General features: G+C 52.9%; 1 protein-coding gene across 18 annotated transcripts in view; it reads right to left on the reverse strand.

Annotated features, from left to right (window-relative positions):
* DAB2IP (DAB2 interacting protein) overlaps positions 1-25,186 on the reverse strand; it is a 245,549-nt gene that overhangs the window by 17,263 nt on the left and 203,100 nt on the right. For 17 of the 18 annotated variants that reach the window (XR_008579993.1, XM_054848432.1, XM_054848425.1 and 14 more), the window contains 7 exons: positions 23,230-23,328; positions 20,460-21,014; positions 9,948-10,092; positions 7,472-7,616; positions 3,033-3,269; positions 1,166-1,367; positions 364-542 (listed from right to left, as the gene is read on the reverse strand). Coding sequence is in view for 17 of the 18 variants with exons in the window: in XM_054848432.1 (XP_054704407.1) it covers positions 364-542; positions 1,166-1,367; positions 3,033-3,269; positions 7,472-7,616; positions 9,948-10,092; positions 20,460-21,014; positions 23,230-23,328 (1,562 nt within the window). In the remaining variant the exon portion in view is untranslated. The remainder of the gene's footprint in view (positions 1-363; positions 543-1,165; positions 1,368-3,032; positions 3,270-7,471; positions 7,617-9,947; positions 10,093-20,459; positions 21,015-23,229; positions 23,329-25,186) is intronic. The other variant, XM_054848427.1, reaches the window with a different exon arrangement.

Consider the following 25,186-nt stretch of genomic DNA (forward strand, 5'->3'; position numbering starts at 1 on the left):
CTTTGAGGTTAGCACAAACAAGCCCTCAAGTCCTCAAAGGATGAACATTTTGCTTCTGCAGCCACATCTCAACAGCTGAGACCAGAACTGCCACGTTCTTGATTTCCCAGAGCACATCCCCAGTTTGGGCTCTCAAGGGACCCAGGATGGAGCCGTGTGTTTGCGCTACCGCCCACGGCTTTGTCTAGATTCAGACCTGAACTACATCCAGTATCATTCTGCGATTGGAAAGTCTAGTCAATGGATCAGGCAACTCCATGCTACACCCTCTCCTGCCTGTCCCCGCAGGTGCCCAGGTTTTGGGGGTAGATGAATATTCAGTATTTCCCTGGTCTGTGGCCAGGCCACCTTTCAGGCTCTTACCCAGATAAGTCATTCTCTATCACCATTTTCTGTAGCCCGGCAGAGATGCTGTTGCCAGCATTAGGTGTGGATGCGGCGTGGTCGGCCGTGACTGAGACCTGCACGCAGGCTGGGTTACTGAGCGCCGAGTTGACATCCCTCAGGATCCGAGGCAGAGGCCCAAGTTTTGTTGCAGTGCCCTGGGCAGAAAAGAGAGCAGAATTACTACCAACATCTTGTATTTTTGCTAGAGAACTGTGGGCTTTGCCAGTTGCTGGACAGTCTCTTCAGCGAATCACGTTAACAACATACATTTTCTCCATCATTTACCCCCACCGCTGAGGCTATGGGATGTCCCAGAACATGTGGCTTTAGAAACCATTAGCTGCTACGGGGCAGAGGAAGCAAGCGTGATTAACAAAGTTCAGATACAGATGAAGACAGCTATAGCCAAGCCTGGTCCAGGTCTCTTGACAAAAATCCTTTTAATTAAAAAGAAACATGTTGAATCTGCTGGGACAGACAAACTCCTGGTGTTCAGCAGCTCTGCCTTCTCATACCACCTGCCCCTCCAACGATAAACAGCAGAGGAGGGAAAAAGCTATACTCCCCTGCCTCCAGGAAGGATGGAAAGAATGAGCTACTTCTGCAGGACGTGCAAAGGCTGGGGAAGTGTGAAGGGTTAGTGACAGCCGTGCTGTGCACAGATACAGCTAACGGATGATTCCTGCTGGACATGGGGAGGTGTGCGGTGTGGTACACATGCCCAGCACCGGCCAGCTGCGCTTCCCCCAAAGCCTGCCCCTGCGATCCCCCCGGATACCTGCTCCAGTTGAGAAATGACTTCCCAGAGTAGTGAGTGCAAAGTGGAGAGTTCCCGGCCCAGGTCAATGTAGCCTTCGAAGCCAGCTGTGTTTGAGATGGTTTCGGGATTGGAAATCTCCAGGAGAAATCTCTGCATGTTAGTCCATTCATGTTCCAGGAACTGATTCATAAAGGACATGTATTCCTCTTTGCTGCCAAACCTATCAAGACAGCAGTATGAATTTCAGCTAAATCTTGTAAACAGAAGTGCAGTCAACAGGACGGGTAGGTACATACGCAGGTAAGAATGCCAGAGCCTTCCTCTGGCATCCGAACCCTTCAAAGCCTTTGGGATCCCTGGGTTGCCAGCAGGCACCTGGTACACCTCACTGATCATGGAACCAAAACTAACTCCAGCCTAATCCAGCTAAGTCCTCATCAGCATGGGATCTCCACAGTGGAAATGAAGGTGAAAGCTAGAGAAACAAAGCCGTTCTTGGCAACGGAACGTATCTGACTGCTGGGTCAGGGCACAGCCTCCAGAAATAGGACCTGTCACTGGAAATAAAGACATTGTAATACCAAGCACCACCAACTGACTGAAGCCCAGTGAATGGTGGTGGTAGGAACGCTGCACTCTCCCCGCTCTCCCACGGGCACTGTGGTTAACCCCAGCAATGCTGGCTGCTGCTGCCCCGGCACAACCGCTCTGGGGATCACCCTGGAGAGGCACACCTGCAGCTGGGCCAGCCTGTTCGTCCCCTCGGGCTTCCTGCAACCCCCTCCTGCAATCTCTTGCTGTCCTTCTGCAACCTCTTCCTGCCCTCCAAGCACTCCACCCAGACTTCACTCCCAGTTAGATGTCTTATTTAGAGTACAACAGGGAGGGCCTCGTGGTTGAACTGTACCAGCAGCGGTTGGTGCTGTGCCAGTGCCGGCGATTCTGTGAGGCTCGGCTCGGCTGTATGCCAGCTGCAGGACCGCTCAGCTTGATCACTTTGGCTTGACTAATGTCAGCTTAGTTAAAGAGTCTTTCCTGCAAAGTGCTGAAAATCTGAAAACCCTTTAGTTAGGGATTGGTCAGGAATATAGAGAATTTCTGTCATCTAGTGTAACACACTTGTATGTCTTCTGTCTGCGTCTGCGTGCATGTATGCGCATTCCTGACTCTGAGCGTGTGTACTAAGCTAGATTCCAAATCTAAGAAGCTTTAGATGGAAACTGTCCATTCATGTTTCGGAAAGCTCACCATTTTATTATCAGAGCTCAGGATAAGTAGCTCAGCGCTGCAGCCAGTGGAAAGATTTTCAGAAATCTCTCGCTTTGTTTCCATCAAACCAATGGGCTTAGTCAGAAATTGATAGTGTCCCCATTCTATTTTCATACCTTCCCAGTTCAGACAACTGCATTTTAACAGAAGGGAAGGTCCCGGAGCTCACAGGAGGGACAGACCAGCTCCTGAGCCATGCACAGCATTGCTGCGGTGTGGGTCGTGGTCCCGCCGGTGCCTCCGAGGGGAGGCAGGCAGTGCACTGCCGCCAGCCGTGCCCCGTGCAGCCGGCACCGGACTAAGCGCCTGGCTGCGCCGGGGCGTTCCTGCTGCCACCCCGCCTGCTTGTCTCTGTGGTCAGAACGGCCCGTTTTCCCGCCCATAAAACATGTCCTGTTTTGGAAACTCAAATGATCTCCCTGACCCGACAGTGAGGGAATGGGTCCCAGAGAGACGTGGGGGGAAAAGCCAACAGGAAACAAGCAGGTCCCTTCCATCGAGAAAGGAGCGGCCAGTGTGGGACTCCTGATGCCGGAGTCGTGGCTCTGCCTACGCACCCGGAGGTTCCTTCCCCTCTCCAGACCTGCCCCCTCCCGCTCCCACACCCCCCGCTTACTTGGCGAAGTTGGCGAGGTTCTGGGTGACCTTGGCAATGAGGGTCAAAGTGCGTGCAGTGCGGTCATCCGGGTACTCCTGCAGGAGACTGAAGAGGGACGGGGACATGATGGCCGGGCAGAGGAACCGGAGGAACAGGGAGGCACTGATCAGTCGCTCACTGATGTCTGGGCGGCCTCGGTTGCTGCATTCTTGTCTCCATGAGGCAAAAACTTCTTTGAGCTCCCTTGGGAAGACGCTGAAACAACAGAAGGACATGCAGGGATGGGAAGTTCAAGGCCAGGGTGTTCAAACCGCCACAGAGCAGTAACCAAACACGGTGCCTATCAGCCGTGGGGCCCGACACCCAGACCTGTACACCAGTAGAGCCCTCTCACCCTGTTGATCCCCAGCAGCGCCGCTATCTACACCAGTCCCAGGCTCTTGTCCTTTCTTTTTGCAGAGTGGCCATTAGGGCACTCAAACTGTACAGGAAAAAGCAAAGCCACTCCGTAAAGTTGTAAGAGAAGCAGCTTACATCAGACTAATGTTCCTGGGTGCGCTGGGTGCCAAAACCCCAGACAACTGGGAAGACAGAGATATGAAACAACCTGCATGAAGCAGCTCAACACAAGCCAGGTGGCTGTGTCATGGGCACTTCAAACTGGTGGGAGCTCAGCCACCAGGCTGGAGAGCTTCTCCTGAAGACACACAGCATCGTGGGACCCCCTCGGCAGGATCACTGGCAGTACCGGGATCACCGGCACAGCTGGGGCTTGGAGGGAGGGCTGTGCAAATTGTAATACTCCTGTTCGAGCACCTGGATCAAAGCCCTCTGTGGCTAGTACAAATGTGGAGCCCCACCGGAGTCACTCCAGCCTTGTAGCTGCTCAGACGTCAGCCTGGCTTTCCTGGATACCAGAATTCCCCCAGGTCCAGCAGACGCTTGCTGCAGCAGCCCTTATCGCCGGAGAACTTGCTGCCTGTTTCTGCTTGGCCCTCCCCAGCTCCCTGCTCCCACCTTATCCTGTTCCCAGCACGTGTTATTTGTTCAGCTGGACGCTCCCACCCACGGGAGCAGGCTGGCAGTGGGTCCCACCGCGCTGCCGTCGGTCCCCGGGGTCCCTGGCACACCCGCCCCGGAGGCTGCCCCGGCCAGCAACCACCGTCTTTGTCTCAAAACCAGAGCTGTTTACCGACAGAGCTGGATGGTACAAAAGCAGACTGGAGAGGGGGCAGACTCCATTTTGGGCCATAAATCTCCTTACCAAACAGCCATTTCAGAGGACGGTGTCCCAGTTTTGCTGCAGGGACTGTCTGGGAGAAGCAAAGCAATGTCAGCTGGCTTCTCACTGCCTGCCTCCTCTCTGGGACTAACCGCCCCGCGGCTGAACCTCACACGAGTCGGGAAGAAGAGAAAAAACACAAGAGTTGCCTGGGCAGAGGCACCATCCACCGTCCGGCAGCAGCAGGAACCAGGTGGGAGGCTCCGAAACGGCAGAGCACGCAGAGCGAAGAACCCGGCCGTGCACGCTGGCCCTGCGGCAGCACCGTCAAGCCTCTGGGAATACAAGGGTGCTCCTCCTGCTGCCAGCACCCCCCGGTCTCCGGCCTCCACTTCCCAGGGCTACGGACACTCACTTCATCAAGCCCAAGTGACTGCTCCTCGCCACAGCTGCAGAGCTCACGACCTGCGGGGTTTGTGGTCCGTCAGAGTGGCACGCACCCTGCAGCCAAACGGCCGTGGCCTCTAGCTCTGCAGCCGTTCTCCGAGCCAACGGGACTGACGCTCAGCAGGCAGAGCCCTGGCCCCTCGTTTCATTAATCTGCCAGCTGCAGACCGCACTGCCCGCCCGCACGGCCCAGGTCTGAGGCTGCTGCTGTCCATCGAGGCAGCGGGCACCCCGCCGCGCGCCTCCCACCCCAGGCAGCCCACTCAGCACAGCACGGCTGCGTACAGAGCCCCACACGGCTGCGCCCCAGGTTTTCAGGGTTCTCTCCGACCTCCTGACATGGGTGGTGACACTCCATGGAAGTGCTTGGCAATGCTGCCATCACGTTCAGCTTCTGCTCCACGTTGGCTCCATGCTCTCACACTCGTGAGCTTTTACCCTGTGCTTTATAAATAACGTTAACTAACATCTTTAGCTGGATAAACTCCCCTTTGTCTTTGGCTTGATCCACACAATTGGACAAAGCCCTTTTACTTCATGGTATTTGCCCAGAAACAGGAGAATCCTTTAAGCAATTTAAGGCTTGAATGATCAGGACAGGTTGTACTGTTACTGGAAAGTAAACCCCTGAAAATGTATGCACCGGCTGCATACAGCCCGTGAGTACTGCTCACTATCACAGGCTGGGAGACCATAAAAGTTTAATTGTGTAACAGCGGATGGAATTCAGTTAGCCGGCTTTATGTGACAAACGGGCCCGTAATTCATTACCCAACTTTCCAGTAACGAGCTTCCACATGCTGAAATTCTGCTTACACTGAAACTTTCCAGATGTCCAAATTATGTCATAATTATAACAATTTTCAGTTATTGTAAACCTCTTCCCTCTCTCTGACTCTCTCCGGCAGATGAGCACGCACACTCTGGCACTCAGTTTAAAGCAGGATTGTTAGCTGTCAGGATACCTCGGCCAATCCCGAACGCTCATCAACCCAATTAATCCCCAAGAACCGCTGAGCACAAAGGACCGAGGGGAACCACTCAGAGCAGCCGCTCAGCTGCTCCAGCCTTCCTTGGAAAGGCAGGACTGGAGCAACAAACTTCCCTGCAGGCCCGGCTTTCCTTAGGTCACTGTTCAAGCCTAGTTTTAGAGTCACCTTTTAGTGCTGCTTTGGGTATTTGTAGGAAGACGTTAATTCAAACCATTATAATCCACTGGTGACTAAAAGCAGTGAATCCCTCCTGGGAGAGCAGGTACACGCCATTCCTGAGTCAGAGTTATTAACTGGCCCAGGATAAGGTATAGGATACCTGTAAAGAAATCTGCCCTTTGCTTATTTGTAGTAGATAAAGGCGGTTCCAGGCTCACTGCTTGTTCTCTCCCTGAGCAGTATCAGGAAAAGCAATTCCCTTCCCACGCTTGCAGGAGGGCACGCTCAGCACCCTGCGAGATTGCATATAATGAGTTTTCAGACCTCAACACAACAGCTGGGATAGGAGAGAAAATGAGAAATCCCTATTATCAAAGAATTCCATCCTCCAATATTATCCTTAGTTGATGTTTTGCAACAACGGTGTTGCTACTAAATACATTAATAAAAACTAAGCCCAGACTTTTAAGCAGGAAGACAGCAAATTCAGCAGTAAGACAAAAATGATCATTCTCTCATACGATCAGGACAAGAGTCTCTGGGTATGTTAGCGAGAAGCAGAAAGCAACTATTTTTATTTCTGCAAGTAAAGAGAGTCACAAGCCCATTTTCCCCCCCCTTTCAGGTCAGCTTTGCAGACAGCATCTGTAAGAGACCCAAGGACTCCTGGCTCCCGTCCCCAGCGCTGAGCAGCAGGTAACCCCGTGAGCACAGCCACGCTTGACAGCCACCGCCACAACCAATTTTGCACACTCGGGCCTGTCCCAACTAGTTGCAAGAACTTGTATCCTGAGAACAAACGACTGGGAAATGCCTCAAACTGCATACCAGGCCGTGAGCCAGGGAGGCGATGGGCTCCCCATCCCCACCTCAGCAACCACCCGGGGCTGGGAGAGAGAGGGGTTAACCCGGAGGAATGCAGGGTGCTGAGCCAAACAGCAACCCGGGAGTACCAGCAGCATCCTCCCGGGCTCCAGTGCTCTGCAACAAGAGAACATCTGCCTCAACAAAAGCTCCCGGTGCTGGTGCAGCTTCCTTGCAGGCAGGCGGAGTGCCAGAGGCCCTGCCTGCTGCAGAGAGGATTCCAGAACTTCACCTGACGCTCTGCGGAGGCAGGCAGAGTCCATCAGTCCGATCCAGACTGACATGGGTAGGAGAGCCAGGATAGGCATTTCTGCCCTTTATTCCAGACTTTCACATACAGTTGGCGTCAAGTCCCTCTGAATTGGTCACACTAGCAAAGGCAATTCGTGTTCCTTGACTCCACTGCCCCGTCCCCATGGCTGTGCTCCAGTAACCCTTCACCACCCCCTGCAAACAAGCGTGACGGAGAATCCGTGAGGCTGTTGCACCCCCAGAGCAGATACTCCAAACTCTGGCTGAGCAGGAGCTGCTGTTTCACCCCCTGGCCATCCTCACCCTTGCTCCAGGACCACCGGGATTTCCTTAAATGCTGCAGGACGTGGGCAGAGCCTCGCAGCTCTCCCTCCGAAGCTGACAAGGTGCCCATCAGCACAGCTAAGGGACGGGTACAAAGAGCCTGAAGATGGACGGTGCCACCCGTGTCCCCTGAAGCTGCATCGCCTCTGCGCTAGCTGAGGGCATGCGGAGGGGAGCGATGCTCGCGGGATACCCACCAGTAGGAGTTGATGATTTTGCAGAAGGCCAGCTCGCAGCACATTTTCAGGTTGCTCTGATGTTCAGGAAGGTCCGAAGATGAACACTTACTGGGATCCACCTCACAATTCTCATCCGATTCGTACAGTGCCTTGATAAATTCCCCTGTAAAACAGACAGTCAGTGATGGGTTTTGGAGACACGAGGGATGCAGCCTTCAGGCAGTTCTGTTCGTAAGCCCCAGTGCCCTACGCCCCATCACGCTGGCTGAACAGAAGCCAGGTACAAGAGCCAGCGGCGGTGGCTCCCGGGGCAGGCTGTGCCCCAGCCAGCTCTCCAGATCTCCGAGCAGACCCAGGAGCAGCCGGCACTGCCCTGGGAGCTCACAAAACAATACAGCACACCCTGCAGAAAGGCACCCGGACTCCCGAGGAGCACGTTTCATCCCTCTTCCCCAGTTGGCAGCTCGGGCTCTGTGGCTATGGGCTATTGCATCAGAACTCCGCTGCCAAAACACCCGCTTCCTCAGCCTGCCCCGACCCCCCATTACACCACTTCCAGAGACGCTCCCTCGGGCTAATCCAGTAGGAAGTATGCTGGCAAGTTCTGTAATTATTTGTAGGATGGCCTGCTACTGCAGACTGTGCCCTGGCGCTGACAAGCCAGTGTGATTCACAGGAGAAATAAGTAATTAAAGGAAAGAAACAATTTACTTGGTTCATTTTGAGCTGAACATCACACGAAATTAAATTATACCATTTCTCTGAGTTTCCCTGCCCTCCTGTTTGCTGCCTGGCTGCTCCTCACCCTTGCGGAGACTCACACCGTGAGCCTGCTTCGCCAGCTCCTCGCTCTCGTGCCACCTCTCACCCCGGGGTACCCAGGCACAGACCCCTGCCGCCCGGGCTGCGGGTGCTTCCCACCACCTGCACACGTGTCCGGCTTGGGGATGGCAGTCCTCCATCCCAGTTAGCACACTGCAGGGGCTGGGGAGACTGGGGAACTGGAGAACAGGGATTAAGAGGCAGCATTTAGCTAGGGACCTGCAGGCTTGCTTTGGTTTTCTTCTAATTCCACTTGGTTTGCTCATCTCCTAACTCCTGACCGTCTTGGATTTTCCCATCCTCCTATTTTTGCCCGCTCTAGTCTGCATTCCTCCCCTATTGCCAAAACAGATTTTAATTACGTACTGGAGAGCCTCTCCAATGTATTTTCAGCTCTGCCTGGGAGCTCTGGAGCCTCTCTGCTCGCCTGCAGGTGATGCCTGCTGTTATTAGCCAGCCCTATTACTTGCTCGTGCTTCATGGTTTAAAGGAAAGCGCTATGCTGTATTGTATTACCTTGTGACACACAGATGAATCATTTCACTGATAAAAGGTCTACACAGAATCAGGGCCCCGAACAGCGAGCGAGAACCGCAGGCTCCTCCTGTACTGGATGGAGCTGGCTTGGCAGCATTTGCATTGAGCCCTGAAAGGGGAATATTTCAAAATTCCCTGCCTTCATTGATCTCCTGGCTTTTTAGAAGTTTTATGAGGTAATCTACTTACAGGCTTGCCTTCAACCAGAAAGCATTACAAGGCAGAAATAAATAATATTCCTCTTCCTATTCTTGTGGGCTATCTCTTGGTTTGACTGACTTTGCTCAACGATCTCCTCTTCCTCAATGTTGTCATTATCATTATTATTATTATTACCTTAATAAAGTATTTAGGGTACTTTCCTCCTTGCTAACATTACACAAATCCATTAGTAGGAACCCAACATACTGAAAAATTAACAGCTCAATAGAAACTCTGCTCATCCTACTGCCAGGCTGTGGATCCAATCTAGCCGCCTTCGGCTGAGGTTCAGACGTAATGCTTCAAAGGCAGCCTCTCCCCAGCCTCGTGCCGTGCTGGCTGCACACACCAACACAGCAATTCCTTCCTGACCTGCCCAGGAGCAAAAGCTCTAATTATTTTCATTTGCATCAAGAGAAATATTTTTGGAGCCATAAACATAGCCAGCACTGAAAGAAAAAAAAAAAAAAATAAAACCACCAGGAGGGTTCCCAGTGCGATCTGGAAGGCAACTCATCACTGTAACTTGGGAGATTTCATCTGACTCACTGGTGCTGCGAGGAACCGGGGGAGCATCTCTGGCGGGGGTGTGCAATCAGGGGAAGGATTCAATCAGCCGCTCTGACACTGCCAGTGCCGAGACAGAAGACTTGGCAGGCAGCATAATGCCTTCAAATATCAATTTGTTATCTCCTCTGAAAGCAGATCAGAGCGCTAACTCAGCGGTGACCTTCACCTTGGAGCAGAGAGCTGCCCGCTGCAGCCATGGCTGAGTCCTGGGCTTGGTCCCTGCTGCCAGAGGAACCCTCCGGCAGGTAAAGGCTGGTGCCTCCCATGGCCATCAGGGCTCAGCTGATGGTCTCCACCGCATGGAGCACCCTGCAGCTGAGAGGAAGACCTCTCCGGGAGAGACTTGCCAACGGTCTGTACGTACCTAAGGCATCTTGCAAGTATTTCTGCCCCACCAGCTTCAGGTATTCTTCGATTGCTTTGGTGGCCAGTGTATTCTCCCTGAAAATGAGATGCTCATTCTCACCACAGCGATCAACTTCAGACATCATCAGGTCAGTCAAGAAATCCTGGAAAGCAAAGCCCACGGTGGGTCACCATGCACTGACAAACGCTTTGTTCAGCATGGCAGGCAGCCTCCCCTTCTCCGGAGAGGTCTCACCTCCATAAGACACAAGAGGGAGTGGAGGTGCTGCGGGTGATCCGGTGTGTGCACACTGCATTACTACCAGCCCGACTCCTCTCCTGTTTCTCCAACCTCATGGAGACAAGAGGAGAAATAAACCTCTGGAGAGTCACAACCTTTGCACCCCAAAAACTCAGTCCTTTCAGGTCTGCACCACGTTCACCCCTCCATCAGTGCCAGTTTTTGGTTGGGTGCTTATATTAGCCTCACGTTTTGTGGGTGAAGTGTTTTCTGCACTGTTGAATTGGCTGCATTTGGTGTCTAACTGCACTGGTTGCAAAACAGGGGCATACTGAGATGTCGTGGGCTGTGCCCCACAGTTAGCGGCTGAGAATCAAGCCTGTAATATGCATCAAGATGCTCAAATGTGCTATTTCCTTAGTATTCATGGACATAAACAGCACTGCTACAGCACCCATTTTTGGGGAACATTTTTGGTCTGATGTGCACACAACCAAATACCATGCAATTTTATAATCCTCTGTGTCGCAGAGCAACGGAAGGGGTGAGCAGGAGCAGACTGCAGGCTGACAGCTGCCCTGTGCATCAGTCTGGGCTACTGAATTGCAAATTCTAAGAGAAAAACAGCACTTCAGACGGAGCTCCATGTCTGCTTCAGCAACAGCATTAACTGATCAGGGAGGGTCACGTAGCTCCCCATGCATTCTGCTGAAAATCCGCTACGTGGTGTAATATTTACCGTGCTGTAGTTAGCGTCAGTGCAGGAGAAATGCCATGCAGTTTTTAATGCTAATACATATTCAGCTTCTGTTCTCTGCACTGCTAACGGGAAAAGCAGCTCTGGGCCCCTGCCCAGCTCCTCGCTGCGCTGGGTGCTGAAAGGGCCGACCTCCTCCCAGCCAGCGCCACTCACCTGGACCCTGGGCAACAAAGGGAAACAGGCTGCTGGCACCGCGTAACTCCCACGCATTAAACCTCTTACTGTTTTGCCGTGCAGGAGACAGAGCAATACTGACATACGAATTCACTTCTACAACGAAGGGCACCTTTTTTAAACTGCCTTCCTCTAAACCAAAATAATCTGCTCAGTTATAACCTTTCACGAAGACATTCTCCTTCATTTGTCACAACCACACCAGATGTCAGGGGCAGCAGGAGCACCCCAAGCTGCCGTGCAGGGACCCTGGTCCTTGCCGTCCCCACGCAGCTCCCAGAGCTCCCCGAAGCGTTGCGGCCGTGACCCAGCCTGCCCCAACCCCGACTCGGCAGCGGGGACACTCAGGTCCCATTTCCTGCCAGCTGCTGTCCGGGAGATTTGCAGGAGAGACACTTAACTCCATTTCATTTTTCATATGGACGCCCCTGCATTGAATCAAGGTGCAACAAACAGCTCTGCCTGAACCCAACGGACCCAAATCATTTAATCCACAGGCCCTTCACTCCTGTACTTCTGTCCCAGACCAAGGAAAACCCAGGCGGCAGGCAGGTACGTCTCCCATCGGAGAGCAGGGGAGGAGGGGAGGAAGGCTGGCACCCCTGCAGCACCTCGTCTCTCCCACCTTCCCACAAGACAGTGACTGGGACCAACGCGCTGCCGTGACCTTCCCAGAAGAGCCTCCAAAAAGGCCAGAAGAGGAGTTTTGGGGGGAAAAAAAAAAGTCAATTCCATTATTTCTTTAGCCAGAAAATCCCGTTCCTCAGATCCCGCTATGTCTGCAATGCTCTGGCAGCTGCAGAGGCAAAAATCCCTCCTGGAAGCAAAGCACGCGCCTCCCCCTCCCATTTTCTCTCATTTTGCCCCTTTTATCAGCCAAGCTGGAATGAAACGTTAAACCCCTGCTCAAATCCCGTTAGCTGCTATCTGGGTAACTGTATCACCTTTATCTTCCTGGGTCTCTCCCGGGGTATGTTTCAATTCCAAGCCACAGCTCAGGCTGACACAAGGTGCTGATTCTTAATTAGCAGCGGCTGACCTTGGCTTTGCTTGATTCTCTTTCCTGTCACTTTCCCAACATACTAATTATCTCAGGAACACTGACTTTTATAGCTTCTCTTAGCCAAGTGTTTGTTTTTTCCCCCTCCTGTCGGCTGAGGACCGGCTGCCGCGGGATGTGGGGCCAAGCTGCGATGCACAGCCCAACTGTGAGCCAAGGCTGCCGGGCGGTGGAAACCCAGGGGCCAAGTTTTAGCCAGCGATAATGTGAGTTTTGATGATTTTAGCTGATCTACAGAATTCACTAGAATTTAAAACGAGGCAAAATTCCAGTGTGGGACTCAACACAAAGCCAGAAAAGATCCTCTGAAATCTCTGCTGCGGTCGTTATCCCCTACGGACCCCTTGTCTCCAAAGTGGAAAGGAAAGCTGCTGAAATCCCGCAGAGCTCCAGCACGGCGCAGCACCCAAAGCTGGGGAGTAACGTGGCCGAATCCAGCCTTTTACTGACCAGGGGATGGAGGCAAGAGCCAGGACACCCAACAGCATCCCCCAGGCCAGGGCTTCTCACCGTCCCCGGCAGGTCCAGCTTCCCTGGGCTGCGGGAGGCATCTCGCCAGGCTCTACGAACCGGCCCCGAGACACATCAGGGATCAAAATACCCACAGCCAGCGTCCCTGTGCGAGCCGCGGGAAAAGAGCCTCGTCCGTGGGTCAGTTCCCATGACATCCTGCAATTTCTGTCCCAGGGCCATCTTCCAGATCTCGTCTTCCCTCCACGGAAAAAAGCCACATCAGCTCTCGATCACACGTCTGGTATCTCTGCCTTAAGTACACCAGCAGCCAGCACTCGGAAGACACAAATGGAATGCAAATACTTGTCGAATCCCTCCGGGGGCCTCACTCACCCACATACAAGGCTCTGAATAAAATGCAATAACTAAAGCCAATAAAACTCCCTGTTTCTGAGCAGCAGAGATCAGCAGGGGGTTGTTTTTAGTTAGGGCCCCTGGCAATGGAAGAAAATAAGATGCTTTATTTCATTACATTGGAGTCGAGAGGGGAAGGAAAAGGTCTACAGTAAAAATTAAGGGCTGTGGCAGTGTTCTTCAGGCTCGCTCCCGTGTTTATTTTTAGGATATTTGCTTCAGACTGGACACAGCTGAACCTGTGCAACTTCAGTCACTGCACATACGCTGATAAAGAAGAGCTATTCATGAATAAATAGATTCAGAGCATGACGGCACAAGGCTGCACTGGTTTCCAGCACTTTTCAAATAAACCAGGCATGAGCCCACAGCAGCATGTGCTATTCTAAGGCAGCTCCTCCACTCCTCTAGAAACGCACACAGGAGTTTCGCTGCTGGAGTGGCAGCCTGGACCCTGCAGCAGGCAGCAGCAGGCAGCAGCAGGCAGGCGGCAGGCAGAGTCCTCAGCACCACCTCAGGGCTCAAACACGCCACCACAAAATACTTCCAGCGCTGCAGCTTCCCCTCTGCCTGGGACGCCCGCGCTGCTCTGCAGCTCACCTCCCCGCATCCTCAGCCACAGCATCCTCCGACGGCCGCCCCGGGCTGCGCGCCACCCCCAGCACCCACCCTGCCTGCACGGGGCAGCCAGCAGCGCTGGCCTGAGCCTCTGTCCCTCAAACCTCTCCATCCTGATTCACCTGTAGCGTAGCCTAAAAACATTTCCATTTCCCCTGGGTCTTCATCCGTTGAGCTTCAGATCCCCTGCCCCACCTGGGTGAATTCATCCTCCTGTGGCAAACCACAACCAAACAGCATCTTCCTGCGGGTGAGGAACCGTGTTCCAACCCCTGCCTCGTCCCTCACACACGCAGCAATTCAGGACATCTGACTAAATAAGTCATCTGGCAGCAGGACTGCTTCACGCTGCCGCGGCGGATCCCCCACACCCTTGCCTGGGGAAGCTGGAAGGAGAATATGGAAATAGGGGTGATGCCCTGGAAATGAGCACGCTGAAGCCCTGTGCCGCTCCGGGTGAGGTCCCCGCGGGCGGATGTCTGAAGCTGCTGCCCCATGTCAGCCGGCATCGGCATCAGTACGGGGGTGGCCAGAATTTGAAAAGGCACGTTGAAAAGCGAAGTCCACTGAGAGAAAAACCAACACCTGCTCAAGGAAACAATCCTTCATTGCCCATGTCAATAGGGCCAAGGAAGCGGACTAATTGCGTTGCTCAAACACAAAATACGGGAAGAAAAAGCTTTTTTGCAGGGGACGAAGTCAGAGCAGAGCAGACAGCTAATTCAGTCACACGTCCGATCAATAGCTGACAGCCCTGCCTGCCCAGAGCACCGCTAGCCCTCAGCCCCGTGCACCCCACCGGGCTGGGGGGGGCAAGCACCCCCGCAGCGCCTGAAACTTCCAGTGCTTGCACTTGCCAGTGCCAGGAAAGCCCAGCTCACCCCGGCAAGGGGTCCGTCTACATCAGCTATCCCAGTCCTGGCGGGGTTCAAGGTGCCGGTCCTTGTGCCGGGGGTGCCACTGAGCAATGCCTCCCTCCTCCAGCTCCTGAGCCCAGGAGGCAGAAAGACAGAGCCAGCCGGTGCCGGGCATGGCGGTGGTGAGAGCGGGAGCATTTCCTAGGAAAAGGGAGCCTTTCCAGAGACATAACCAACAAGCAACACACGTTTTGCAGGACGTATCCTGTCCACGCCCAGGAAGGATTTTGCACCTCGCCACCCTGGTGAAGGTGGGCAGCTGGAGCACGCAGGGTGTCACAGGGCTGATGAGACCCGTGGCCCCGCACACGCCGCTTGGGTCAGGCACCCCCCTGGGCTGGAGCTGAGTGTTCCCAATATCGTCAACTGGCTGATGGGCAGATTGACTTTGAAATAATAAGGGTCTCCACATCACAAGCCTGATTAATAGGATTGACTTAACCTTAAGAGGATTGAATTGATAAAGGTAATAAGATTACTGCTTATTTCAAAGAGTCCAGCTGGGCTTTTATGCAAAGGTGAAAAACACCAGGGGTTGGTAGGGCTGTAGGTTACAGGTAGACGAGTGTCAGGGCACACCTATGTGTCAGCACTGCAGTGGCAGAGAAACGCGGCACTCGATGGTGCTGAGCTGTGCAAGGAGAGCAGCCGACGGGCAGCGACTGGGTCCTGGGCAGACGGTGTGAAACCAGGGACCCCAGCAGCCAGTCCTCAACTCTTCACCACCACGCAGTTCCTCTGAGGAGCTGCGCTGGGCACTTCTCTGCTGGGAAATGCAGTGATGTTCCCTCCTTTCAGCACTGGAGCTCATCCTCGACACTTCTGGCATCTTCTAATTCTCCTTGGGAAAGGAGGTGAAATGGCAGTGCGAGGGTTAATGCACAGGAATCTCTGTCCATCACCTTGCTCAGGAAATAAGAAAACCTAACTGAGGGATGTAACACTAACGTGCTGAGCGACCACACGCCACCCTGACAGCCAGAACCCTGATCTCTACAGCTGCCACTCACCGCCTGTCTCCGTCCTTTCAACCAACCTCACTGTTGTGTTTAGGGAGAGGGGGAAAATCTGTGGCGGTGCTCATAAAACTGATTATAAGACTAATTAGCTCAAGTATGGCTGCTATAAAATATTATCAGTAAGATAAACTCTTTGTTGGGGAAATGATATGGCTGCTGCCAGTCTCGTCTACGGCTGAACACCTGCAGCATCCTCGCTTCCCTGTGTCCGCAGCCTTTCCAGTGCAGATAAGGGAGCGGTGCTCCCCGACGGGACCGACCAAGCCCTGGTGCCACCAGCCCCCAAGCCCAGCCGTGCCACTCATCTCCCGGTCCCCTCCCCGCGCTGAGCAGTCACTTTTAGGCAGCCCTGTGCGATATTTGCAGGTCCTGCACTTGAACTGGTGCTGCCAGCGCAGCTCTGACCAAACGCCCCGCACCGCCGAGGAAGGGAACGTGGGGAGTTTCCAGCAGGCTCGCAGGGGGGAGTAAATACATCTGCTCAGCTGAAGCGAATCCTTGCAGCATAAACAAACAGGGACACATGTTTATTCTTCACTCCATTCACAACCCAATAAATATTTATTTCAAGTGAGCAGCTGGTTAGTTAAAGCTTTGTCTAATGCTGGGTTTGATCTACCAACCATTTGGACAAGATATCTTTTTTAAATATATTTATTGTCATGAAGTGAGCTCCAAATGCTGTAAGACAGCCCTGAAACAAATGTAAGCATGGGCAATACTCTAGAAGCATCAAAAGTCACACTCGGTCTCGCTTTGGGAAGGATGCAGCCTGCCTGTGCACAACCACATCACACCAGCCACATCAAGTCACGCTACTGGCAGGGACGAGCACTCCCAGTAACACCGAGGATGGCAACAGAAAGGCTTTTAATTATGACTTTGTGTCTTTTGTCTATAGGTTGCAAAACACATGAAAATAGTTAGGCATCTCTCCACACCCTTACAGGTAACATTTTACCAATGCTCTCACTGGGAAGATGAAGCACACAACAAGCCAAGGAGAGATGCCGAGAGCCTGTGTCTCTGTGTTGAGCCACAAAACTATCTCCCTCTTACGGCACAGCGATGTCTCTTCCAACCCCTACTTGCCATAAATACAGGTAGCCAACAACCGCTTGCACTGAGAGCGCCGATGCAGTCCTGGATGTTCGTCAGACTTTCCAGCGGGCTGGGGCAGCTCCCTCAGCCAGTCTGTTTGCACTTTTAACTTTATCAAAAGGCTCTTCCCCCTCCTCCCCACCTATTTGCCTTGGCGGCTGCTCAGGGGTTTCCAGGCGTGCCCCGGTGCACACCGAACTCTCGCGCAGCGCTGCAGGAGTGAAGCTTTTCCCTTTCCCAAACAGACATCAAAGGAAGCATGGACTTCGACTCCAGGGAGGACTCTGCTTTCGCTCTCCACCTTTCAATCTATTGTGATACAGCTATGAAGGCCAGGAAGACGCAGATACTTAGGGAGAAATTCAGCTACAGCCCTTGTCCGCCTTCCGCCCGCAGCTGTACGTGCTGTGCCCCTCCGGCAGGAGGGACTCGGGCAGCGCCTCTGGGTTTTGGGAGCTTCAGATAATGCCACCTGGCTGGGGGGGGGGCAGCTCAATATTGCAAGGGAGCGAAGTGGGGTGTCTGCAGGGAAGGATCGCCCTTCTGCCGTCCGTGGGGCTGCACGGGGACGCTGGTGGCTGGGGGTCCGGCTGTGGCGGCACACACGGCGTCATCCGCACAGCACCGCATCACACCTCTCCTGCACGGGAACTCCCGCAGCGTGGCTCTGGGTGGACACGCGTACCCAATCGGCCATGCCTCATTAAGGGATTACACCATATTTACAGCAAATCGCTACAGGAAAACAGGACCTGAAACAGTGCAACAGCAATTAGCTGCTAACGAGTCTTCATAGATAATCTACCGGACACTTGTTTCTCACTCCAACTGTAATTGCTGCTTTAGCGTTGGCTACAGCAGCCAAGATCCACAAAAACCCTTTATCAGCAAAATAAATTAGTGGTTGCCGATTGCCACGTCTGCGCTCTTCGGGGCACCGGAGAGCTCTGAAGAGGTCGTTGGAAAGGCTCTTGGCAAGGCACAAGGACGGGGAACCCACCCCCAGCCCGGGCAAGCTTCGGAGGGTCACAGGAGGACAGAGGCCTGGAGGACACCAGTGCCAGGGAGCAGGGTGCCTGGGTGGAACGAGGTCCTCCCCCAAAGCCAGCAGAGGTGGGACCCAGCCCCACCTTGTGCAGCCTCGAGCCTCAGCCAGCAGCACGGCAGCTCCCCTGGGATCCCTGCCCGCTGGGCTCCCGGCCCTTGGGATCTGTTCTCCTCCCGGGGCCCTGAACCCCATTTCAAAACCCACCGTGCCCCACTTCGGGACGCGGGTGTTTTACCTTCCTGCTCAGTGTCGCCTCGGAACGAGCAGGCGAGTGGTGCTGGGTGAGTCCGGGCTGAAGGGACTGCGTCCTCAGCACCAAAACCAGACACAGCTCAGAGCCAGACCTGCCTGCAGGCGCATGCCTTCCCCGACACACGCACGGAGCCACGCTACCTACGAACAAAAGAAAAATAAATTGTTTCTGCTGCAGACTGGCTGGGAAGAAAAAGTAAGAGACTGTTTCTGCGCTGAAACTCCAGGGAGGTGCTCAGAGCCCTGCTGAGGGGCCGGCCGGCGATGCTCCGGGAGAGTAGGCAGCATGGCAATCGGACTTGTTTTAAGAGCTTGGACTTCTCCTGCCCGGTCCTTCCCCCTGGGGTGGGCGGAGAGGGGCTGCCCGGCTCTGCTGCGGCCGTGTCTCCTCGCTGTGTCGTGGTGCTCAGCCTCACGGGAACTTTCCTGAGTGGTGACAGGGTGCACCATGTCACACAAGCCGGGGTGATGGGGTCTTGTCCTCTCCCATTCATTTTTTTTTTTTTTGCCTTTCTGCTGCTTTTGCCTTTCTCTGCTTGTCCAAGTCCTCTACCGAGCATGCACAACCCTGTTCCCATGCTCCAATAACTCCTGTTGCTCTGACAGCTCCCTAAACCCTCTGCTAATGCTGATGGCAGATGACAGGCGGGGAAAGCAGAAGCTCCATTTTAAAGGGAAATTCATCAAGTCTGTTTACTGTTTGCTGTGTCCCCCGTGTAGAGCCTCTGGGATCTCGAGCACTGATGCAGACACATGTCTAGAAACACACTTGCTCTCTCCAGAGCCTCTCCAGTATCGATGAGAAAAGGAAATGGCAGGAGCAGTGACAACAGCTCTCAGCCATGCCCACACATGATCTGTGGTGACTGAGATCAGGGTGACACCTGAAGCCTTTTGCACCAGAACCGTGTAAGCCACGGGCAGGGTCTTTCACGGCAATGTCACTCCCACAAGAGCCCTGGCACGAGTGCCACCAGAGCTGCCGTGCAGCACAGCCCCGGTGCGCGGGGAGGAGGCAGGGCCGTGCCCAGAAACCCTGCGCTGATGGTGCACAAGGAGCGAGGAGGGGGACACCTACGATGCTCTCCTTGTGTAACCCCAGAGCGTTATTTCACACGTCGGGAATCACAAGCCGCTTCCGTCCCCACTGAGGGCAATGCGGGCAAGGGGACTGGGACTGCCACCCTCCCCTGCGCTCCCGGGGTCTGACACTGCTGCCTGGGATCAGGAAGGCTTTGACAGCTATTTTCTCTGCCTCTGCAATAGCAGGCCCACGGCTTCGCAAGCCTCTCAGCGAGCTTTGCCTGCCTTGAACTAGATCAGGAGGCCAAGCCACTTCTCTGTTCGACAGATGGTAACTAAATCTAATCCACGAACCCTGCCGCGGTCCCAGGCAGCAGCGGCAGCTGCAGAGGAAGCAGAGCCTTGCGACTGCCCCTAAGGTGAGGAGCTCACGTCTCCTCAGCACTGGAAAAGCTTCGGAAATCTTGCTCTTCCCCAGCTCCCCCATGCAGAATTCAGGGAGACGTTAACAGAGAAAAACACTGATGCTTTAACTCCTGCGTGGCTGTGCCATGCCACCTGCGGATGAAGGATGCTCCGTGGCAGATGGGTCCCCACGTGCCAGGGACCTCAGCGCTTGCCTGTGCTCTCCAGTAAGGGGGTTTCCAGCTCTGCTCACCCTGCCCGTACTGTCACAGACCACAACCAGGAATAAATCCTGCTCTCTGCCTCCTCCTGGCCTGCTCCTTCCCCAGACCTGGAGGGGGATTCCCAACCATGAAGGATGTTCAGACAAAGTGGTCCACAAAACCTGAACTTCCACCATTCACAAGTCAGCTGGCATCAGCCCCCCAACGAGCACTGCCCTGGGAGCACCCCAGGACCCGTGGGCTTTCCCGCACTGCTGCCCCCCTCACACCTCCCTTCCGAACGCATCAGGACAGACCCCAAAGACAGAGCCGATTCAGAGACACGCGTGCCCGCAGGCGGGCTTTGCTCTGAGATTCTCAAGAGGCTGTTCACTCCCGTTCGGCTCCCGCGGTGCCGGGTGCTCAGCGCAGCAGCACGGCGGCAGGGAGGGAGCGGGGAACGTGCCGGGTTCCCACAGGAACACCCAGCACACACAGGCTGCTTAGCTTAAGCTGGCATTGCTCACATCTCATCCCTGGAAAGTGCCTTCGTGCTTACGTTCACATTTCTGCCTGTTCATAAAGTAAGAGCCTGGCCCCCGAGCCTCCAGGAGGAGAGAAAAACGACTCGGTTGGTATCTTGTGGTCCCATCGACCTCTTCGCTAATTAGGCTATTCACACTGCATACGCTACCAACTTGTTTGTAATTAAAAGTGAAATCAGAGTGTATTAATGATGGCTAGGCCTGAAGCCCAACCGATGTGGTGATTTCCAACAACCCAACACAGGAGTCTGCTCCTGACGGTCTCTGGTGGGATGGTACGGATGGCGAACGGTCTTACCTTGGCCTTGCCTGTACTCTGCAGGATGTGCACCAGCGCAGACGCCATCTCCTCTTTGTTCTTCACGCTCAGCGAGGGCTCCAGCACCGAGCACAGCACCATGTAATTGTTAGTGATGTACTCGGCAAACTCTTTGTACATCTCCATGGGAAGAATGCTCATGCTCTGGTAGCGTGACTTGATGCGGATCATGGGCCCCGGGGACTTGCCCTTACCGGGGTTGGGGCTGACCACCGGGTACCATTTCTCTACAAACTGCCGGCCCGTGACAGAGCTGACGGGGATGTTCACTTGTCCAATGAAATTGGTCTTGTCCTTCTTTTTCTTCTTGTCAGTCTCTTTGTATAAGTGCACCGTTATGTTTTTGAGCGATGGGAGGTTATTAAATTCAAAGTGCTCCCCCCAAAATACATTATCAGTTTTCAATTTACAGGTAGTTCGTGCATAAAGAACATCATCCAGGCATAATTCACACAAGTACTTTTTCTTAGCTGGCAGGTCCTTGGCTTCAATAATCCATAACTTTAACATATTCTCTACCCTTCTGCTGTTGTCCTGAAAAAAAAGATGCAAAGAAAAAAAGGTCAATAAAAACCCCACAAAGCCAAGCACAACAGAACTGGAGATATGAGTTAATTATTTCGGATGTGCTAAATGAGCAGAGGCTTAATTACATTTTATTTTAAGGAAATACTGGCTCTCAGGAATTTGCATAAAAACACTACTTATGTTAATTTTCCAAATATCACCGTGCTCTCCATGTCTGTTGGTGCCAATTAACATAAGGAACAAGGAGGATAAAACCCCTACAAATCATAAATGTACTGTTTCCCATTCACTGCCAAGAGGGCCTCAGAAGAAACCGAAAGACCCTCACCGATCACTAATGGCTTTTGCAAAACAGAAGCTACGTTACAGGTATCTCCCAGCCACCTTCTTTTTTAGTACAGCTGCTTTACAGCAGCACTGGAATACATTTTCTTTACTGTAACAGAGCAGCAATAAAGGGATCTGATCCCACACCCAGGGATCACCTCATCCACGGCTGCAACGCAAGCACCTCTGGCAGGGAAAGAAGCATTTACAAAACCTCATGATATTTTAGGGCAGAAGTCCAGAGCACATCGAGAGGAGTTATGGGAGACGGAGTGAGTTCCACAGGAGAATCATTACAATTCCGAAATAGGAATTTGGCTTGGGTATCTTTTAAACAATAAAGGAGCAAAGGATACTGTGGATCTTTAAGAGCTCCCCAGTGGCGCTGACCTCATCCTGCAAGAACATCCAGGGGCATTTGCTGCAGCAGCGACTTGAAAGATAAAGCACTCGCAGCTGAACCACGGCTAGGGGTTCTGCAGTAACCTGGTTTGTTTGGAAACCCCTCGCTGAACCAGCAACCACGGCTTACTCTGCTCAGCCTCGGAGTTTGGGCAGGAACATTTCTGCTGGAAGTCCACAATGGGGTACTGTAGGTTCAGGAAGCACACACAGGAACTATACAAGAACACTGAATTCCTGACAGAAAGATCAAGTCAGATATTGAGAGTTTATTGTCTATGAACTCAAAGATGGAAAGTTAGCCATCAGATAATGGCATGTTTTGAGATGAGGGCACACTTCCAAATGAGTTTCCACTGACCACCACATCTCAAAGCTACAGCGACGTGGCCAGCCCCAGCTCACATTCCCGGGACTGTTCTCACGGTAAGTGTGACCACGCAAACCTTACACAGCTCTTTCAGATTGTTACGACCAGGCTGTCGCACTCGGAAAGCACCGGAGTCACTGAACTCCACGTGCAGGAACACGCTGCTCAAGGCAGAAGTCCACCTTTCCCCTCTGCTGCTCCCGTTCTGATATTGAAGGAAATCTTTTATACTGACATTTGGCACTGCGCTGGGAACAATGAACTCTGACACAGAGGGCTCCTTTAGCAACCCGCCAGGCCTGGACCTAACTTGTTCTGTGCACAGCTCTGTGGCTCTGCTGCCAGGAATGAATTCACAGGATCCCATCATTTGTGTCTTCTCTGATCAGCGGGAAAAGACTTGTTGATTGAGCTCATCAGTTGTGAAATCCTGCAGCTGATTAGTCCTGATCAGTCTTTGTTAGCTAACTCCAGCACAGGGAGGGAGAAGCAGCTGTAGATTTTATTTTAGGATGTACTTAGTCTTAGTGGGCCATAAAACCGTGTATTGGGTGTCCCTGTGTTCTAGTGAAGAGAAGGATTCGTTTCTGCAGGCCCCAGAGAGGATGACTTTGCCACCTCAACTGACTGGAGAAGGGAAAGCCACGTTCCACTACCACCTCAGAGAACTTGCTGCGATGGGCAGCTGAGTTTCTCCGTCACTGAGGCAGATGCTGCAAGTACTACCAGAGTCAGGAAAGGTGGTATGGGAACTCCTTCGACTATTCAGTCTTGTGACTTTGCTGGCAGCTATCTGCCATCTGTCCCAGAGCTTCTGGGAGGTGGAAAGTCCTACGTAAGTGGCAAGTATCATCAGTAACAGAGCAAGACTGAAGATTCTTCAGGTCTGATCAATTCTTAGCAACAGCTGAAGCAGCATGTGCTGAGAAAAGAGGGGAAGAAATAATTGGCACTTGCCTGTAAATATAATTGTGGAAGAAAGCAATATGGAAAACGGCTGACCCACGGTTACACTTACTCACTAAAATGACAATACGTCCCCTGCTGCTACTATGCACTGGGCTATAAAATGTAATAATGAGGAACTGAACTATAACAGAGGCAATTCCTCAAAGCCACTACCTTATTTGGGTGCACGGCACGCCTCAGGTTTTCCATCCATTTATCTCGCTCTGCTGCAGAACGACACGAGAAGCACTTACTTCCTGATGAAGTCGTCACCTACAGGGAAAGGAACAGGATTATGTCTTGACCAGCACACTGCAGACTGTGATTTGGGGGGAGAGGGGGACTTAGGAAAGATGCTAGTGGATTTTTTTCTTTTTTTTAAGTAAACAGCTTTACCCAAGCATGAAGCAACAGCCCCTAAGGCTAGCAGAAAAACAGGGCAACTCTGTATGTCACAGAAATAATCATGGAAGCAAATTCCAATTACTTTTCCTCTTGCACACCAGAAAACACTAAATAATGGGGCCCATGCATGCGACACTTTAAACCACCAAGTCCCACAACTGAGGGAGTGCAAATCCTTAGATGAACTAAAGATAACTTGCAACCACTTGGCATTCCTCCAGACTCAACCCAAAGCCTGTGACAGTAACGACCCAGTCCTTGTTTTCAGCAGAACATCACGCCCGGAAAGGCCGGCTTCATACCTTCTCCCTTCATGTCCTGTTCCTTCTGAAGACCACGCTGTGAAGAACCTGGGCCCACAGTCCTGGCAGTGGTAAGAGCAGGACCCTGCAGCCTGGCTGGAGGCACTCCGGTGCTCACAGCACCTGGGGCTCCCGGACCTGGAGGTGGCCAGTGAAGAGGTGCTGAGCCCTCCTCTCACCTCTCACGCTTCCATATCACTCCAAGGGATCTTTCTGAAGTATTTGTGTGACCTTCTCTGGCCATTGGGACTTCATAGCCAGGTTTTGAAGAAGCACACTCACAGCAGTGACACTTCCAGTCGTGCAAATGCCCCTTATTCCTTATCACACCCCTGCTACAACATGGAAACTCAACCCTGTTGAGAGCCCACCAAAGCGACTGCTGCCCAGCAGCCCAGGATGACAGGCACCAAACATTTCCTCCTATCTACCACACCAAGCTTCCTTGGCATCAATTACTGGGCCAAGGTCTAAAAGGCAAATAGTTCTCTGCATCTTCTCACATACACGTACCCCCCAACCCGTTATCTCCTCCAGCCAAGCTGATAGACCAACTCCGCGCTGCCCACAAAGCCCTCCGCCAGCCGCTCTGCCCCCCCTCGCGTTTGGTGATGTGCAGTACTATTCCTTAGGTACAGCTCTGCCCGCAGGCCAAACGGACCCGGCGAGTACTTTAAATAACTTCCCTCCAAGTTTCATTTCTGCCAGTCTCAAGCTGCAGAATTATTTGTGAGTACTTTATCATCTCACAGCGTTTGTGTTTACACTCGCTGGGTTATCTGCTTCTGGGAGACACAATCTCCTCTAATTTCATGTATCTCTCAGAAGCCTAACCTGTTCTTACAGCAGAGCTGGCACTTGCTGAGATTTGTCATTAGCTAACCTCAACGATGAGTTGAACACATCCCTTCCTTTGAACACAGACATCTTCTAACCAGGACAAAATGACAAGAGGCCTATCCTGTCTTTACACAGCAAATGCAAGAAATCTTTCAACTCCTGACATCCCAGAAGCTCTCTCCTTCAGGCAGACACTCTTCCCTGTCCTTACACACTTTCATGCTCTGTCCTGTAAAACTATACATTCTTCTGAGCACAAGTTATCTTCTATTTCCAAGAAAAGACGACTCCAGTAGCACGGTCTTTTCAGCATTCTTTTCACGCTTCAGTGTATTTCCAGCTTCTTCGAAGTTTCCCGTCCCATATCTGGCCTGCTTCATCTCCTGTTTGCTGCTCCAGATGCCCATGTGAACCTTCATCCCTGAACCTTCACAAACGGACTGCTGGTGGTACAAGAGATGTATCACTTGAAGATTGTGCCTACAGCGTGCGATCCCTCCACCTTGCTCTGCCAGAGGGTCTGGCAGTTCTGCATCTCGATCCTCTTCTCAGGAAGAGTTGCTGCAACAGCATTTCAGCTGAGC

This window comes from Grus americana, chromosome 20, assembly GCF_028858705.1.
Source record: "Grus americana isolate bGruAme1 chromosome 20, bGruAme1.mat, whole genome shotgun sequence".
Classification (NCBI taxonomy): domain Eukaryota; kingdom Metazoa; phylum Chordata; class Aves; order Gruiformes; family Gruidae; genus Grus; species Grus americana.